Source organism: Coccinella septempunctata, chromosome 4 (genome assembly GCF_907165205.1).
Source record: "Coccinella septempunctata chromosome 4, icCocSept1.1, whole genome shotgun sequence".
Classification (NCBI taxonomy): Eukaryota; Metazoa; Arthropoda; class Insecta; order Coleoptera; family Coccinellidae; genus Coccinella; species Coccinella septempunctata.
The window spans coordinates 3,245,380-3,264,891 of record NC_058192.1 but is presented as its reverse complement, the minus strand read 5'-3'; the positions used below and the strand labels follow the sequence as shown (position 1 = coordinate 3,264,891).

General features: G+C 39.2%; 1 protein-coding gene across 1 annotated transcript; it reads right to left on the bottom strand.

The window, feature by feature from the left end:
• Positions 1 to 121: 121 nt before the first annotated feature.
• Positions 122 to 16,410, bottom strand: LOC123311178 (histone deacetylase 4). The gene is made up of 4 exons (XM_044894987.1): positions 15,739 to 16,410; positions 6,119 to 6,186; positions 3,419 to 4,010; positions 122 to 1,689 (listed from the first exon to the last, which is right to left on the bottom strand). The coding sequence occupies exons 1-4, from the start codon at positions 16,095 to 16,097 to the stop codon at positions 282 to 284; spliced, it is 2,427 nt and encodes an 808-aa protein (XP_044750922.1). The 5' UTR covers positions 16,098 to 16,410; the 3' UTR covers positions 122 to 281.
• Positions 16,411 to 19,512: the final 3,102 nt, after the last annotated feature.

The window sequence follows — 19,512 nt, the reverse complement described above, 5'->3', positions numbered from 1 at the left end:
GGACAAAATTGACTTTCTTTTTCGCCTCAGCCAGAGGAGGCTATAAAGCTTCTTCTTTGTGCCACCTGGGGCACAATTTTCCATTGTCAATAGAGGAAAGAGGAAAATGATAGACCTCAAAGTAAATAAATTGTTTTATTAAAAATCTTCAATATATTAACAAAAATAAAACACGATTAATTTGATCTTAATAATATTAGTGACTTAACAGTGCCACCAGGAATGTTCAGTTGAAATGAGGAGTGTAGGAAAATAATGAAAACAATTGATCGTCATCAATCTCAGTCCATTGGACGACCAGCGTCCTGGCATTTCAGCGGTTGGAAACCCTGCTGCATCAAAACCCTCGGAGGCGACATCATCGACTGATGCTGCATGGATAAACTAGCCATCGCGGATACTGTGTCTTTGTCTTCCTTCTCACTACGCACTGCGTCGTTATGCGAGATCATCCCCGATTTCGACGACATCTGTAGGCAAGGCCAATGTTTCATCTGCACCGATATGGCCTCCTGCAAACTCATGACAGCGTTGTGACAAGGCGCCCTAGACAGTTCCGAGGGACAAATATCGGATGGGGTATCTCCAAGTAATACTTTCACACACTCTTCCGCCGAGTCACAAATCGAAGGTAGATCGTACCCTCCTTCCAAAGCCAGCACTACCCTCCCCTCGCAAAGCTGCATCAGTTGTCGCGTCATGTAGCCGTAACAGGCGGGCGTAACCCTATAACCGCCCAACGGTGGCAGATGACCGTCCGTGGCGTCGAAACCAGCCGATACTAAGATTATATCCGGACAAAATTCCTTGGCTATAGGTAAGACGACACTCCGAAAAGCGGCCAGGTATTCAGCGTCCCCTAACGGTGGATTCAACCCGCCGTTCCAACCTATGTTCACGTTGAACCCCAACCCTTCCCCGACCCCACAATCGTTGGGACTGCCCGTGCCAGGGAAGAAATTCCCGTTTTCGTACCTATGAAGAGAAATGACTAGAACTCTCGGATCGCTGTAGAAGATGTCCTGGGTACCGTTACCGTGGTGCATGCCCCAGTCGAATATGAGAATTTTATGGACCCTATGCTCCCTCTGCAGTATCCTTGCGGCTATAGCTACGGAGTTGAAGAAACAGAATCCCATCGCTTGTTGAGGCTCTGCGTGATGACCGGGGGGACGAACTATAGCGAAACCGTTTTTTATATCGCCAGTCCAGGTTCGTACGGCCAAATCCACCGTACATCCGACGGCCATACGAGCTGCGGACGCTGTGTACATCTCGTTCCATGTGGTATCACTGTCCACCCCTATACCGCCACACGGAAGTCGCACGAAGGTTACTTTGCTAGTGTCCATTTTATGTCTATTCAGTGAGCTAGTGCCATACAGGATGGTATGGTTTTCGGTATGGCAGGTTTGTAGTTCTTGCGTGGTCGCTTTGCGGGGTCTCAGCCTATCACATCTGGCTACTAGGCCGGTTTCTAACAGTCTCGACCATATGCTTTGAAGACGGCCTGCGTGTTCGGGATGAACGATGTTGTTGCCGCATATACAGGTGTGCTTGAGCATTTGATTATCGTAGGCCAGGCCTGTGGTGGGGGTTGTCGAGGATCGCCTACGTGACAATGTCGGAGGTTCTGGAATGCCCAGGTGGACTACAGGACTGCTCACCGCCCTCGATAAAGGCCTTATGCTGAAAGAAAGGATAATAATCAGTTTTGAAGATCAACTAGTCAAGTTAATATAATAAACGACACTTAAAACTGAAGACCCAGTATTAATCGATTTGTTACAAATTTTATTTTTGTATGCATGTGTCTCAGAGTCAGGTAGTAATGTATTGTTCAAGTACCTCATGTAGAAGTGGAGCTAGAGTCTGTGGAGGAGAGGGTAAACAGTGTTATCTCTAGAGATAGGGAGATCTAAGGGGCCATCTTGTTGGAAAAGAGGGTTGAAAAGAATCCGAAATCCGAATATAAGACAGGACATATGTGGATCCACCACCTACTGGATGTAACGCACGATGGTATTGCAGCATTTGATGAAAACCAAAAGTGACCTATTTCTATTTCTACCTATTTCCGTAATTTTACTTATTTTTCTAGTACATTTCGACACAGATTCTTTCGAATGCCACACCTTGTATATACTCCATACGTCCCGAACCTAATACCTCTCGACCTTTCGGCCACGTGGAAAGCCACTTCGAAATACGTGGAAGAACACCCTCCACCCTCTTATCATGAAAGACTTATCGAGATCAAAAAGCTATCCCACTTCACGTAACCACGATACGTTCTCGAGATCGATTCTTTCGTGTGTTGCAGTCGTGTAAGGTCGCTTGTTAAAAGCCGTTCTATTTATAGCGCCTTAATGAGGAACTCATTTATTACCATAAAATGGTAGAATCAACCACCCCACAACAATGATAGTGTGTTGCACACGAGCATGGAATATATCGGCAACGACAAAGAGAAAATGCAGGGCGGAATTCGAAGGATCTGAAATTGATAATTCGAAAATTGGCTCATAACCAATTACGAATTGAAAAATTCCAGATGGGGCAGACCTTCAACCTGAAATAATTATGTTTAATTCTTTCTGTGACTTTTACAACAGTAAGTTGTGAGAAGTTGATTGCTGATTTGAATGACGCCGTGGTGTAGAATTATTCCAAGCACACACGCAACTATTTTGTATTGTATACTAAGTGACATAGAAACCACAACATTCAGTGCTAATGAAATTTCCAGGAATATATTTATTTAAGCCATGTGCACTACACTGTCGGAATTATGGTGAGATTATACCCGATCTGGTCTAGCCAGAACCAAAGATTATAGTGTTAGGTTAACCTAACCTAACCTAACGAACCTTACTTTGTAATCTTTGGCCAGGACTATGACCAGGATTTTGAAGACAGTTGATTCGTTGCTTTGGCCTCCTAGATATCCAGATCTTTCAACCATAGAACACGATTGGGACATTATGGAAATAAGTTTCTCCTTTTATATCATCCTCCTCACACTTTTACGCACTTTACATGAGGTAGAAGTAGCATAGGTGGAGTTACCAAAGGATGAAATCGAACATCTTAGTAGGAGTAAGCCCTGACGTGTTTCTGTGTGTATAACACACCATGGAGGTGAAAAATGAAAGATTGAAATGAATCTAGTTGATTTCCTATGCATTACCTACAGAAGAAGATCTCTATTTAGATTTTTCTGCCAATGAAAGAAAAGGTTATGACAGTGAGCCTATTCAATTGCCATAACCTTCGGTTTTTCGAGGAAAAACGTACCCCGAAAAGATTTCCCGATGTGATTCACAGAAATTTGAGTTGTTTCGCCATTTTCAAGAAAAATCAGGGTCTATCTATTACATCTCTTTGGTTCTAAGAAGAAGAAGAAAATCAACCCTACCTTCTAGATTCGTTATCCTTCAGTTCCACATCCTTCTGCTCCTCCTCGGGGGGCGGCTGCGGGGGCTGGAGAATGGGAGGCGGCGGCCCTTCCAGCAGGGGATGACCTAGGGGAAGCGGCGAAGACTGCGTCCTCCCCAGCGGCCTTATCACCCCCCTCTGCTGCGGCTCCTGCAGCTCGCTTATCGTGTCCAGGGGCGTTTCCTCGTGCTCGCTCTCTATGGCAGGCAGGGAAGGGTAGAAAGGCAGGGTGCCAGGCAGCATTTGGCCGGTCAGCGGCATGCCGAGACGGGCCGTGCAGGCCGCCCTCAGAGCCGCCTCGGATAGGTCGGGAGAGAGCACGTGGTGGGCGGCCAGGGAGATGTTGGGCATCGAGGGGCTGCTGAAGAGCGCGTGGCTCTGGTACTCGTCGGACTCGCAGGGTGGGCTCAGTTCTTTGGGTGGTTCTTGCGGGGGCGACTCGCTGGGTGGTAGGCAGGAGCTCAGCAGTTTCTTTTTGAGCGGTGAGGGTAGGTGGCGTTTGCTCATGGGGCTGCAGCGGCGTTCCATGACGCGCTGTTTGAGCCGGACCTTCAGCAGGTTGGGTTCGGAAGCTGAGAAAGAGGGGAGTTGAATGTTATGCCTACTGACGGCCAGTTTCAGATTTTTCACCAACTATAGGTATACTCCATTCACATTTATTTTAGCAGACGGTTGGCCATGAAATAATTTTCTATAGTTTTTGTAACTAGAACTGAGTATTTCTATGGTTGGCACTCATGGAATGTCGTTAATGTCATAACGCCGTTGCCACAACTAATATCAATTTTTATTACGAAAATGTCGAAGATGATTGAAAAAAGAGAGAGAGAGACAGGGTTTCAGGAAGTGCTATTTAGAATTCAAGTGCGCTCATTCGAATAGTTATACCCTGATATTCTAAAATCCACAATACGTCAGACGGTAGCGCACATATTCAATGTAAGAAAATCTATATGATGTTTCATCTGAATCTAAACGACTTATATTTCAGCTGAATATTTCCACAATCAGAAAGATTGTGAATGAAGAGGATGATAAAGAATTTTCTTCTATTGGGAGACCCAAAAAAGTGGTGGCATTTGAGAATTTTAGGTTTGAGTGAATTAATGCGAAAAGTTTACTACAGGATTTACAACGAATGCCATCATAGAATAAGTTCCCAAAAATTGATTTTTCTATTTTCCATTTGACTTGTCCTATACATTGTGAATGTCTTAAGTTACCAATAAATACCTAATTATTATTATTACATCAATGTATTAAGATGAACAGAAACAGCTACAAATACGCGCCAGTTTTCCTGTTAATTGTTTATTCATGTGACATTTTCGTTCAAAGTTGAAGTTCATCTTGACTTGAAACTTCCTTTAATTCCCTTTAGTTATATTGATGCAAGATGATTTTTGTTGAAGAATTTAACATTCTTGTAATTATCTCAATTTCTTCGGGAGATACCCATTCCCAACCATTGCATCATATGCATTTCATCTTAGGGTTAATATTTTTGAAATCTACAACTGATGTAACGTATTCAAACTTTAGCGAAAGAAGATAACCAACATTAACTCTCCTCAAGCTAGTGCATAATATGATATTATACTGATCTCTTGTATTTTCCATGCAAATAACTAGATTTGGTATGCCTTAAATCAGTTTGTATAAACTTCAATTATGTTCGTCACATATTTTCCGAAGAGATTCGACATTGTGATAGAATAAGTAATAACAGAAACTTTTACTTAGAACGGGCAACATAGCGTTGATTTAAAACCCAAAAATGTTTTGACAAGCGTCACATTGTGAAATGTGTCAAATTTCCATGGCCAACCAAGTGCTAAAATAAAAGTGAATGGATTATATTATAGGTAGGTACTTGAGGAATATGGGCAAATGAAGAAAGAGTGATTTTAATTGAGGGGGTATTTTTAACAGGACACATAAAAAAAATACCTACAAGTTTATATTCATAGATACGATAGTTTTCTAGTTCACGAGCAGTGCAAAAGCAAACGTCCAACGTTTGATGAATACGATTGATTATAGCCACTGACCTTGATAAACGTCTAATTATAGAACGAAATCAAATAATAACGATGTGATGTATTTTGAACAGTTCAAAATCAAAAATATAATTCGAAGTGAATTTTAAGTAGAGAATTCTGAGAAGCAGGCACGGGTATTCTAATTCGTGATGTAGTAATTCCAGGTAATGAAGCTATGTGGCGTATAATTGTTCCGGACTGAACGAAGGATGAATTTGTGGTGATTGTTTTGAGAGAAATAAATACTGCGATACTAATAAATGAATTTATGTGGACACTATACAGTTCCTAACTTGGAATAAATTCAGTAAATCGAAGACAGTTTTTTTGTTTATGTGAGGAAATATCATACAACTTATCCCAAATTTGAGTTACGACGTTATCGATCTTTACCTATTTTTATTAAACTTTTTTGTTTGAGAACAAACGATAAACAAATACCTCTTGATTCCAAGTTAGAAGTGCTTCTATGAAAAATTCCAGCTATTTTCATGAATTCATCCACGATAATTCAGTGAAAATAATCGTAGAGAATGATTATCAAGTATCTTTGTTCGTCAACTGAATGACTTTCGAGTCTAGATAAACAACGGATAATTTCATCAATTTCATTCAAGATTGCTAAATTATTTCCTCACCTGTTTTTCGTAGAGGAAAATCGTTGCTGTTAGGAATGCCATCTGTACTCGTGTCCATATTTTTTGACCTGAAACGAAAAAGATATTGAAACACAGGAAAAATACTTAAAATTGATGGTATCTACCTATATAATATAGGGTGTAAATGAATAGTTTAGGGATGATTCCTTCAAAAAGTAGTGTGTGTCTTCTATATTCTTTTTCTTTTGAGCAGGTAAGTATTCATTTACACCCTGATGCATATTGTTTTCCCTACTGATATGTATTATTGTGAATTTATTTCAACTCTACTATTTTTGGACTGAATTGAAGTGCTCTCAACGCATAATTTATCATGAATAGAACAATACCATTCAGTTGACCACGTGGTTTATTGGTTTCTTACGTTTTTCCGGTATCGATTGTCGTAAATGGTATAGTAGATATTTCCTGAGCCCATCATGGCAAATGGTAGTATCATCCTCGGCAAATAAACCGAAAATAGAACTTCTCGTTTTCGGAAACTCGTAGTAAACATCGTATTCCACCGTGGTTCAATTATTTCGCATCATTTTCTAGGAAACCTGTGACACACGCAACAATAAAAGAATGTAGGTAGAGCATAATTTGTTTTCTTTCGGCAATGACACCTGCCCTGGGTTTGTGGGAGGTGGGATCGATTTTCTATAAATAGCACCGACCCGATTTAAGCTACATGCTAAATATATCATTTCAATCACTCAGATATTGGTACTCTGGGAATATGCTCTTTAAATATAGCCCGCTATGCTTATATCCCATCCTATGAATTCCCATTTCCATTAGGAAATGACATACTGCAATGGCTTTCGTATTTTTGAACATGTTACGTGACTAGATTGAACTTTTATGCAAGATATAAATACGAAAATTATGTTTATCGCGTAGGGTTGACGGATATTTTTAGTTTGCGAGTTGATACAATCAAAATTCGAGTTACGCGACAGGGGGTTTGAGTCTATCAAAAAGTACCTTGAATTCGATAAGTCTGTATTAATTACACTGCGCAAAAAAATTAACGCACATTCTGAAAATCTCAATTTTAATGAACGTTAACTCTACATTGACTTTATAACTTATTTTTTATGTTCTCTCGGGAAGGTTTTGAACGAAACAAGACACATTGAATGGAAGAAAAATTCAGGATTTCACCGAATCTTATGTGAAAGAAGAGAAATGAGGAATTTTCAAAATACTGAAATTCTGATAAGGGATTTAATACTTGGTATTTCCACCCCTTGCGTTAATTACAGCTCGGCAACGACGGTTCATACTCAAAATGAGTGATCTTGAAATGTTTTGATCTAATCCTTCCCAGATTTCTCCGAGTTGGATTCCTAAGTCATTAAGAGTAGCTGGATGATTTTCTGAACTTCTCAGCCTTCTATTGAGGTTGTCCCAAACCTGCTCAATCGGATTGAGATCTAGACTTCTTGCTGGCCATTCCATTCGAGAGACTTCAACCTCTTCAAGGTACTTCTGAACGATGCGAGCACGATGGGGTCTGGCATTATCGTCCATAAAAATGAAATTTTTACCAATGTATGGGGCAAATGGCACTACATGCTCTTCAAGAATGTTCCTTATATACTTATCAGCATTCATAGCTCCATTCTGAACGACCACTAGTTCTGTACGATCAGTCAAAGATATTCCACCCTAACCATAATCGATCCTCCCCCGAAACCAGTAGTATTCAGGAAATTGCACTGAGCATATCTTTCATGTGGACGTCTGTATACAAGGGAACGTCGATCACAATGGTAGAGGCAGAATCTAGACTCATCTGTGAAGAGAACTCTTTCCCAATCGGCCTCTTTCCAATGGATATGCTCTCTCGCAAAATCCAAACGCGCCCTTCGATGGGCTGGGGTAAGAGCTGGGCCTCTTGCCGCAACACGAGGCCTTAAATCATATTCTCTGAGGCGATTTCTTATTGTCTGAGTGCTAATTTGCAGAAAGTAGAGTTGATCTTTACACCAATTCCAACCTTGGATGAAAACCCTATCTATGAGGAATCGTAATTTTCTATGCAGCTTGAATTCACCCCGTGCCAATCCATTCAGGACGAAGCCCAATCAACATTGTTTAGTCTCTCAACCGCAAAGGCAGACGTCAATATATCTCGTGTAAAACCTGACAAATTCCTCGCCAGATGGATCAACAAAGCATCTGCTCCAACTGTTGCGCAACCATGAACAATTACGAAATATCGAGAATGGATCATTTTTTGTGCCAAAATTCGGCGCGGTCAATATTGTGCATATTAAAAATAAACAATCCCAAGCGATAAGAATAACGAAACTTATCGAGGATGCATGAATTCGTTAATGAGAGCTAAAAATAAACGCTACGAAAATAGACTGCGGTCGAAATGATAATATTCAATGAATGCCCCCGCCATGAGTAGGAACAGAAAGTTATACGTTTCTATTGTCTCGAACTACTTATCTTATTTTTACTACTGCCACATCTCTCGATTTTATGATTCGAGTATTATTCGGTTGAGAGTTGAATGACAAAGACCTCACCTACATCGCGAAATAATAAAATTAAGCAGCTTCGCGTTTCCATGACAATTTGGTATCTTGTTATCGGATATATGAAACTACGCGAGGATGATTTATACGACTTGGATATTCCGCAGCGGTTTTTAGTTTATTGTTACTAATAATAAACCATCGGAATCGAGCATGAAAAAAGTTTGAATCCTATTTCCACAGTTCTCGTTTTGGCACCAAGGTTTTTGCTGGTTCAAACGTCTGTTCTTCAACTCTGACAATTCCATCTCAGGATCAAAAATAAAGAAATAGACTTAATAGATATTTAATACATAACTAACCTAACCTCAAGCAATGAAAGGCATCACTTATAATGATGAAAATGCATATTTTACCTATGTGTTTAACATTCTGCAGGCAAAATTAATTTCTGAAGGAATTAAATAATTTGGGGATCTACTACTTAAAGCTGGGATTTCATACTGTATTCGAAAGCAATGTATTTGGTGTGCATCAAATCTACATCAACTTATTTACTCATAAATATTATCTGGCACTCAGTGATCGAAAATATTGAATTGCTGTGTCAGATCTTAGAACATAGATACATGTATCTATGTTCTAATGTTCTATGTTCAATCTAATTAAACTGAATGACCTGATTTTCACATGGGTTTAGCTACTCGTTTCTCTATCATAATGGCAGTTTTTCTTAGGCAGAAAATCGATTTCGCATTCAACTTCGAGTAGAGACAAAAATCAACGTTCTACCATTGTGCCAGTTCACAAATGGGAGAACTAAATGCCAGATATGTATGAACACTCATTATCCAACGCATCCAACAGTTTGTCCCGTAGGATTACGAGTTCAAAAGACCTGTTCGAGTCACAGGAAAACGAGGCCTAGTCGAGTGTGTCACCGAGCCTTCAAAATAAAAGATGATGTATAATTTTAGCCGTGAATAATTGTTTTATCCCAGCTTGAGTCAGTTAAGTTCTAATGCAGCCATTTGTGGGACAGGTCGCTCTGTAAATAGTCACTGAAGTGGGTCTCACGGTGTAAAATAGAATCGACTGTCCTAAGCAACTGCACCACGACTCTAGCATAGCTAATAAAACGGTCGATAAAGCTCAAGAGGGAAATCTGATGAGCCTATATGAGTTGTAACGAATTGAGTCATCAGAACGGTGCTTAAAAATATCCTTCCGAAGAATAGGGAACGATAATGTGTAATGTTTGAGCAGCTCAAACTCTCCCTTGAACCAGGAAGTATTGGATTTAGTTTTTGATATCAACCATAGCAATGATAGAGCCATGATTGATGTCAAGCTGTCCAGGAATCGTGAAAACTCGAAGTGGGAATCTCTGAGAAGATCTTCTTAACACCTTTATCCCAAGAGACTAGCTAAGCTGGAGGGTGAGCACAATAGACTTTAAGGTAACATAAAACAGTCCGGTCCTTAGGGGGATGAACGAACACCCAAGCATTTTGAAAGATGATCTCTTGGATGATCTGTCTCATATTTTCCTGAAAAATTCGTACCAGCGAGAAATTTGGCTGGTCTGTTTTATGCCACTTTACCTTGCACTTTACATATTTTAGTAGGCGGGTTCAAAACTAGCTCGGGCCAGAATTTTTTCCCAATTTAAAAGGTATTTCGAAGAGATTTTCGTGTAGAATCTGCAGTGTTTCGTTTCTAGGTAGTCCTCTCCTTGTAAGAAATAAGAAGTCACGGTTTAAGTCAACGAGTCTGGTATCTGAAATATCTCAATTTCTTCTTATCATACATCAAAGTTCGCGCAGATAAGAGCGCTGATAATGGAAGAAAAGTACCGAAACCGTCAAGATCCCTCTTCGGAAGATAGATGAACCTTGACATTAGATAATGCTGACATTCGTTTCAAAGTATTGAAATAATAGTTTATTATTATAAATCGATATTACCGTTCTGCATTTCCAAGGTTTTATGAATAATGGAGGTGCTTTTCAAGGGGGGAATCGCTGATTGAATACCGGCTGATTATCCTGAATTATTCACTTGGTAAATACCCCAAAACGTACACGACAAATCGTTTCACTCCAACGATAACTAATTTCATCTCATAATCATTGTTGGAATCGCTTTTCTTGGAATAGCAGATCATCGTTTTTTTTTTTTTGGTGGTGTACATTCGGAAATACGACAAATAGTTGAAGAATTTTCGATCCCACTGAGGTGCGTAAAATTGATCTTTTTCAGACGCATTTGTAGCTATGAGTGAAGTTATACTTGTACGTTACGTCTGAGAAACTACACTACACTAGATGATACCCAAATTCTGCATGAACATTTTCAGAGCCAAGCACTAGTTTTTAACTCGGTTGGTTCTGTATTTTTGTCAATATTTGGACAGAAGGTATATTTTTCTTCGGGGAGTACTAGATTAGGTTAAATATTGGATTAGGTTTGGCTGGATTTTACTAGCTTATGGTGGTATTCTGCTTTAATCTGTAAGCAAATCTGTAGCTTTTCATAAGCTTACAGGAAAATAGCAATTCTGGACGGTTTTTAGTGGTCTGTAGCTCACAGGAATCCTTAACTATTTACGATAAGTAGTTCAAAAGTGACACTGTCAATGAGATAGTGACAGAAACATTTCCAGAATTGCATTATTTACGAATCTGTCAATCTGATATTAGTGTTCTGTGATCTGAAACTTACAGATCTATCGTACGCTACAGATACACATTCGTAACTTACGAATGGAAAGCAGAATACAACCATTAGTCTAGGTTACTTACCAAAGGTGGGACTTTTGACTTTTATGATAATTTTAGGGATACCACAACAAATTAAACATTATGATATTAAACAGACACTTGAATGGAATTTATATTTTCATTATAGCCTTCCGTAGATCACTGATATCATGTTTGTTAATGTTATATAGATCGAATCGAGCTCAATTAGATGTATTTTTATGTACTATTTCCTCATCACTTATAAATTTTTATTGATAATTAGTCGTTGGGTGCGAATGTTTTCATTTCCTTTTGTGGAAATGTTGGAGAACCTTCAATTCTCGCTTAAATTATACCCAATCCTTTTTTTCCACATTGGGAACCAATTCGAACAAATCATGTCGAATAAAAATTGAACCCCTACTTGCCGGAACGCAACTCATCGATCTCCTAATTAAAATTGCCACAGAAATCGATGGGGATAGAATAAAATTTGCGTAAATATCGTGATAACAGGTCCTCCTGCAGATATTACGCCCACCTCAGATCTTATCGCAATTTCAATTTAACTCGAAGGTCTTGGGCATTCAGCGGTCAAGGCTAGGGGCGTTCTTCTGCTGTCCCAGACCTTTAAATCGATATGACAATAATTGTTATTCAAGTAGAGCTTCCTCCGAGACAGGAATGCTGTCGAATTTTCTTTTGATGTACGCGAGCAATTCAAAACTACAATGCGTCAGTCGGCGCAGTGTATTGACCTCCGGGCGGTATGTTATATATTAACCATGTCCTATGTGTCCCGAGAATGTTGATAAGGAATTCCACAATGTTATATAGGGCCTAAAATGTGAAAAAACCTTCTTCTCTTAGATTTCTTATTCGTAACTTTTGACTTGATGATAATTCTGGCTTGAATGGTGCTCAGTTGAGTGTCCAAACAGAGGCCTAAACTTTAATATTTATCCATATTATCCTCATTCTCTATAGGCACCCCTCGGAAGCTCTGTGGCTTGTGCGAGTTCGGAGAATCAATTGTGTTCTGTGTAGGCTTTGTTACAGTGTCCTTAGGCCAGCTTAAGCACATCACTGTTAATTTGAACCCAACAGTAAATGGTGGCCGTAACCGTATGGACTAGAAAAATTCCTCTCTAGCTGGGGATCGAACTCAGTACCTTGCGGTTACGAAATATTGAGCCGACCACTGGGCTACGAACGCTAGTCATAGCAACCCTTACAGAACTGCGAGAAACATATACCAATTCTCTCTATCCTTTCGATTTAGTTATGTAACTGCGGGATAACCAAATCGCGGAAAATTACCGGATTGAACGTTTTTCCCTTCATTTCCACTCGTCAAGATTCTGACATTTTGTGCCGGGAAGCATTAGATAATTTAGAAGTCTAAAACACGTCCCGATTCAAATTCGCGCCCGAAGCTCTCAAATCCAGATAGTCACGTTGCGAGAAAACGTAATCGCTCATAATTTTTGCATAATTACTATGAGGCTGATAGAGTTTCGCGAATTGGCCTGACACGCAATTTCCTGAATGGAATCGTTCGGATTCGAGGGGAGAGATTTTATGTAACTCGCTTGAAAATGACGTTCTTATCGATTCGGACATTTTGACGAGATGAATCCCGGAGATAATGAAACCGCTGACGAGTTTATGCGTCCCAGTTACATCGGAATATTCGGTTTGCTCTCCATCTTTCCTAGACACGTGGCGCATTTTTGCATGAATGGTCAGTTAACAAGATTAGAAGTAGATGTAGGTAGATGGATTGAAAGATTGGTTCATACACTAGCCGTCTGTTCCGATATTCCTGAACAGTACTGTCAGTATTTCAGAAACGATGCCTATTGGCCCAGTCGTTCGAGTTCTATTGTTATTCGATTGCGGGCCAGTACTAGCAGCAATATCGGAACAGGCCCTAGGTTTTACAAGAGCCAGAAGCACTCAGCTTCAAGAGTTCATGAAAACGCTAAAAATTCGTTTCACGATATAAACAAAGATTATAGAGTTAACCTAACTCTATGATCTCTTGATATAAATAAACAGCTAAGTTCTAACACTAGTTACAAAAATTGGCAACAGATGACTGAAGTAATCTACAAGGAAGAAATCTATCTGGAAGAGCATATTATGAAATGAACGAAGAAATGAAGAAATCTACCAAAAAAATTTAGTGTTTTTCGTCGAGGGTAAACTCCCAAATTGAACATCGGCATTCGTTCTCATGGGAATTATGTTACTTTGCTAAAAACGGGGACATTGTTATGGTTTAATAAAGATTATCATATTTTTGAACATATGTTTCTTGTTCCAATATCGATTATGAATGAGATAATGGAAATATCATGTTTATCTTTGGTGTTATTCGAGGGATCATTGACTTCAACAGCAGGATTTTCCAAACTTGCTATTCATACGAAATTGATTGAGATAAGAATCGAGTATTGACTTTTCCGTGATGGAATTGTTTCAAGAAGTTAAAGAATTCAAATCATAAGTTGGTGTCATGGTGACAAATGTTCACTGTTGGATTCTGAGAAGATTCTGGTTAGTGTAAATATTATTCTCGATATTATTCAACGGGTTTTTGTTTTCTTCTTCAAATTTTCTTTATTTATGTTTTTGTCTACAATCATACCAATGATATTAACCTCACCAACTGTGTTGGATCTCTTTAAAAGTCTTCAGCTGTATTTTATGGAATACTTTTCGTCATTCACACTGGTCATGATTAATTTTGAATTTGGTAACAATTATTGCAACGAATTGATAAAATGTTTCATTTTATTAAAGATTCATAATAATATCTTTCAATTTTCATTTCTCTGCTTCTCTTACACATACGTTTGGACTTGTAGATGGTCAACTAATTTCCTGGTAGCAGGAGAAATATCGGAGGCAATAAAAGATGAATGTCAAGGTTTCCTTTGTGCTTCAGTTTCCTTATCTGTAGAATATTTTGAAGAAACAGACACCTAGTCGGTGTGAACCTGCCTAAAATAGTTTCACGAAAACTTCAATGAATCCCTGGGTTCCAAATTCTGGAAAGGAGTAATCAAGTAGGCCATGGAATTTTGAAGGTTGATATTCTGTGACTTCATGTTGAAGTGAGAACGAAAATATGTAAACCATAGATTGAGGTACCCTAATCTATGATGTAAACATTGCATGGCATTTCTTTCAGTGAGTTAGATTACAAGAATCCAAACAATCTGAGTGAAAATTTCAACCGAAGTTCATAACCAGTCGATATTAAACCTCGGATAAAACCCAAACAGAGGCTCGTGAAGCTTCTGTCATCACATTTTCAACAATGATTAACTCTGGGGTCCTTTTCATTGGTCGACCACTTCCTTTTTTTCTTCGAACACTAACTGTTTCACTGTGAATGCCAATTTATCTCGAAACAGTACTTTCCAAGATTGATGATCTACAACAACATTGGGACATTCGATCCTGAAGTCGCTGAAATATTTATCAATGGCCTCTTTCACTTTTCTTGTCATTTCACTCTGGGATTCACTATATGTACTATGCTCGGTACTATGTAAATGCTTTTTGCAAGTCGGTAAAAACCATCTTCAGCATTTGCTGATAATTTCAATACAACAACAATCCAGAATGCTAACTTGACAGTTTACCTAGAAAATGGTAGAGCAGAGAGCAGAAGAATTATTACTTTTAGACACAGAATATCGACATTCAAAATTCCATAGCCTACAGGACAACGGATTTTTTGAACGCAAGTTATATTCATGATTCGTCAGATCGAGTCATAGACCACAATCATCCCATTGTGATCCATGTGCATATCTGTGTCTAACGAATAAACACATAAACTGAGATTGAACGGCTACTATCAAATTCCCATTTCTGCTGATTTTCTCATGTCAATTATAATTATTGTCGGCGATCTGCTTCATTCGACCGGTGCTCATGATACGCTAATGTTGGTTTGTAACTCATCCCATTAATAACACCTGAATTCACACCAGCTTAATTTCAGTTTCACGAGGATGACGCTGACTTAACAAATCTGCTGTTCGATCCAGCAGGAGAATACACTTCTCCCCGATTACATCCAAACAAACATTTCGTCACGAATGTTTCTATTAAACTTTATTGAGTAATAGATTGTCGACCTAGAATGGGGAACTTCAAAGTTCAGTGTTAACGGAGACTGATGTCTCGGAGAATTCGCAATCTTTCTTCCGGCCACAAGGTAACTGTTTAAGGAAATGAAGACATTCCGATCCACGAATAAATTTGAATAATTCATTGTGACGTTCGTTGTGCATATGGAACGGAATTTTACGACTTTTCTAGATGTTTACAAACATCAGCTGACTGACTGATCACTCACCAACAGGAGCTTTCGACTCGAGGTGTTTTGTTTGAGCCCCCAGAAGCTCTCTGCCGCAGGAATGCCTGTAATTTATGTTTGACCTCCGTGGAAGCTACCGCGCTCTCCTCGTGTTTCTCTTTTTTCCTGAGAGCTTCTAATTGTTCGCGTTGCCTCAATTCCTGCAAATGCTTCTGACGTTCCCAGAACTCCTTGTAGTACTGTTTGAGCTGGAGATCGTGCTGTTCCGCGAGGTGTTGCTGCTGCTGCTGAAAATGCTGCAACAAGATCTGATGTTGCAGCTGGTGCTGCTTCTTCATTTGCAGGATCTGTTGCTCCAGTTCTCGTTCTGGAGCATCGCGTTGCTGTTCAGCCATCATTTAGGATGTAAACGTTTGAGATCACTGAACACAAACACAACAAACTTAATCCAAGTATTTCAAGGGGCATACACTGGAATAAATGTCAGAAACGAATAGTCTGTAACGTGTTCGTGTGAGGTCATTTCGGTCGCACAACTGACAAACAGCAATGAGCAAAATACACTCAACACACTCAATTCGCTTTTATGCTGTGTTGTCGGATCGCTTGATAGCCGATATCGATAAGAGACTCACACTGGACTAAACGGAGCTAAACTTACGGCTAGGCTCTGCTACCACGGCAACCGACCAAACCACTGTCGTTTACTCATCGCAACTTGCCACCGTTGCCGCTCCTCACTCCTGAATTTCCTGGAATCCTTTATCTGCCAGACTCGTCTTATGGAAGATTTTGGCTATTAATTATTTATGAGATGGGTGCCTAACCTAATTATGTAGCCCGAGTTCGAGCGCCAATGTTCTTCAATCTAGAACAACTACGCAGATTCTTCATATGTTGTCCGGATTAGTCCTTTAGATATAAGCGGAATTTTCAGTTCCATTCTTCAGACATGTAGGTAAGTCCAAGATGGGAAAATCACAAAAATCATTAGATTTTTCAGTGGGAAAAAACTTAGAGCCAGAAGGAATTAACTTCCATGGAAATTTTTCAATTTATCTCATCGATGAAGCAATAAACTGAATCCTCATCACGTTACTGCAACACATCCTCAAATTGGCGAGTTCAAAAAAATCATTAGATGTTTCAGCGAGCCAGAAGGAATTAACTTCCATGGAAAGTGAAAAAAGTTGGTGGTTGTTCCCATATATTGTGATATTTTGGAGTACGACAAACTCATGTCTAAATTGTAAAGGTTTAAAGTTTCCTTGGACTTTGGTTAATCCTCGACCATCAATTCGCCTAAGATTTGATGAAAAACCTCATTGGGCTAGGTCCAGATTTCCACTACATTTTACTTTGAGGGAATGTTAGCTTGTATGATGTGATTACTGAAAATGAATAATATAATTATAATCTGGTGTTTTTTACTTAGAGCAAAAAGTTACATGTCCACCGAGAGGTGTTTCTTGGGTGCGGTAGCACACTGAAAATTCTTCTATCCAGCCAAATTTGAGCTTTGATGAGGATGTCATCCTTGTCCGGGAATCCCAGGATTTCCCGCACAAACGTGCCGCTCCGCGGATCGCGATATCTGTTGTCGCACACGCTCTCATGCGGACACACCTTTGGCTGTCTCCCTCCGCGGCGCAATGGAATCACCTAATGGCCTTGTTTTGTCCGCCAGTGACGTAACACATATTTTTATTTTTCCGTGAAATCGAAGAAATCGCACAGGAGGGCCCTGGCGAGCATCGTGCCTCGGGAAATTATTGGAAACTTGAAAGGTGCCGACCTGGTGCATTTCGCGAATTAATCCGCTGTTTGTGATTCATTAGAACACTGCACGTTTTGATAAATCATTCCTGGACTTTGACCAATTATCTATTTACATGCTCCATGTATCACCAGGGGAATCCGTGATATTTCTTATTAATTAGGGCCGCATAACGAACGCTCGGTTGGACGCGGAAATTTGTAAACAACTGTGTTGGCCCGATTCGGAATTGACATGATGACGATTGTCGTCGGTGTTCCCCAAGGCCCTGTATGAGGCCTCTTCCTTTTTATACAGGGTGACAGGGTGACTCATACAAATATTCTAACAATATAGATTCTTGAGGTCAAAAGAAACACTTTTTTCCTATACCATATTTTTCGATTCGGCCCTGATAAAAAGATATAGCCATTTTGAGTTTTTATAATGAGCTATGCCACCCCTGGAGAAACAAAATTCCCTTCAGTATAACAAGGTAAATCTATGACACTGCCTACACATCTGTGGATCTTTAAGACAGAGTTGCATTCAGCCAAAGTACCCAATTTCACAGATACTTTTTAATTTCTGAACATCAAATTATTCGAAAACGGCGCATTATACGAGAAAATATGAAGAACACTTTTATTTTCCAAAACGTTCAAATATTCATTAGATAGCGACCAACTTAGCTTCAAGAGTTGGGTTTTCTGAATTTTTGGCATTTTTATGGTACGTAATGGTCATAATGAGAAAACTGGAAAACGTGGGTGATATCTTGTGTTCGAAAAAGATTCATCAAATAAATGAAAAACTATATGCCGAAATTTATTTCATTCGATAAAAACGTTTGTGAGATATAATTGAAAATAACATTTTTTTATGGTTTTTCAACAGCCTGTATCTTTTAAACCGAGCCGATTTGAAAAAAAAATGGTGAAGGAAAAAGGTGTTTCTTTGACCTCAAGAACCTACTGTTGGTAGGCTGGCCTGTGATTGCATGATTGAAGATATGAGAACGTGCCCAACTAGGGGTGAGACCATTACAGATCTTAGATCTCAACTGGTCATAGACCATGTGGCCATCCTAAGAATATACAGGGAAGAATTAGGAATTAGAGAGTCTGGGCATCTTCCAAGTGGCTAGACGATGAAGAAATTCATTACAATGAAGGAAAGTTGAAAAAATACCCCGAAATCTAGCTGGGGAAGTCACTGGAACTGTAATGCCAATGGCAAACTTCATGCAACAACTCCATAAAAACCCATTTCTGCGTCGTGTAATCACTATGAATTGATAGTTTCGCTATCAATTATTAATGAATGAATTTCAAAGCCGGATGCTTTTAGATCTATAAATACTACCATTACGTGGGTTTTTTCATTGCACGATGGTGGTACTAGTTCGTACTGAACCTGCACGTGTACCTACTTTTCGATAAGGCAAACTATAGATCTATTTTTGGAATTTTTGTTGGTACGCGATAAAAATTCGTTTTCATGATTCTCGTCGAAGTTTATGAGAAATTCGTAAATTCAATGCGATTTTTTACATTTCACGGAATATGAAAGCTTTCTGTGGGAAATCAATAGACGTGATAATAGTAGGAGGTTGTTTTTTATTGATTTTTCGATTGAAATCTCAGAATGGGAAATTTATCAATAATACTGAGGTGGCATTCTGTAAAAGGTCATGTAATTCAGATTCGAAAGGCAAAACTTTATGATTTTCTGAAAAAAAGCAACAGCTCAAGAGTTTCTAGGGCGAAACCGAAAAATATTATATTTTTCTAAAACCTGGATGAAAATTTTCTCAGGCATCTCCTCACCTTCATAGAATGCTCTCAAACTGAAAACCCCAGTTGGATGTATTTTGTTTTTATAGATAATTACAACACACGTGGCAACACGGCTTGGAATGTAAAACACCAAGGTTGGTTTAAAAATAGAGTAAGTTTATTATAAATAAATCTATTTTTTACGATGGAGGTACATAAATAGCTCTTGGAGAAGCTTCGCACATGCTACATGTGCAACATCTTCATAATAGAGATGAA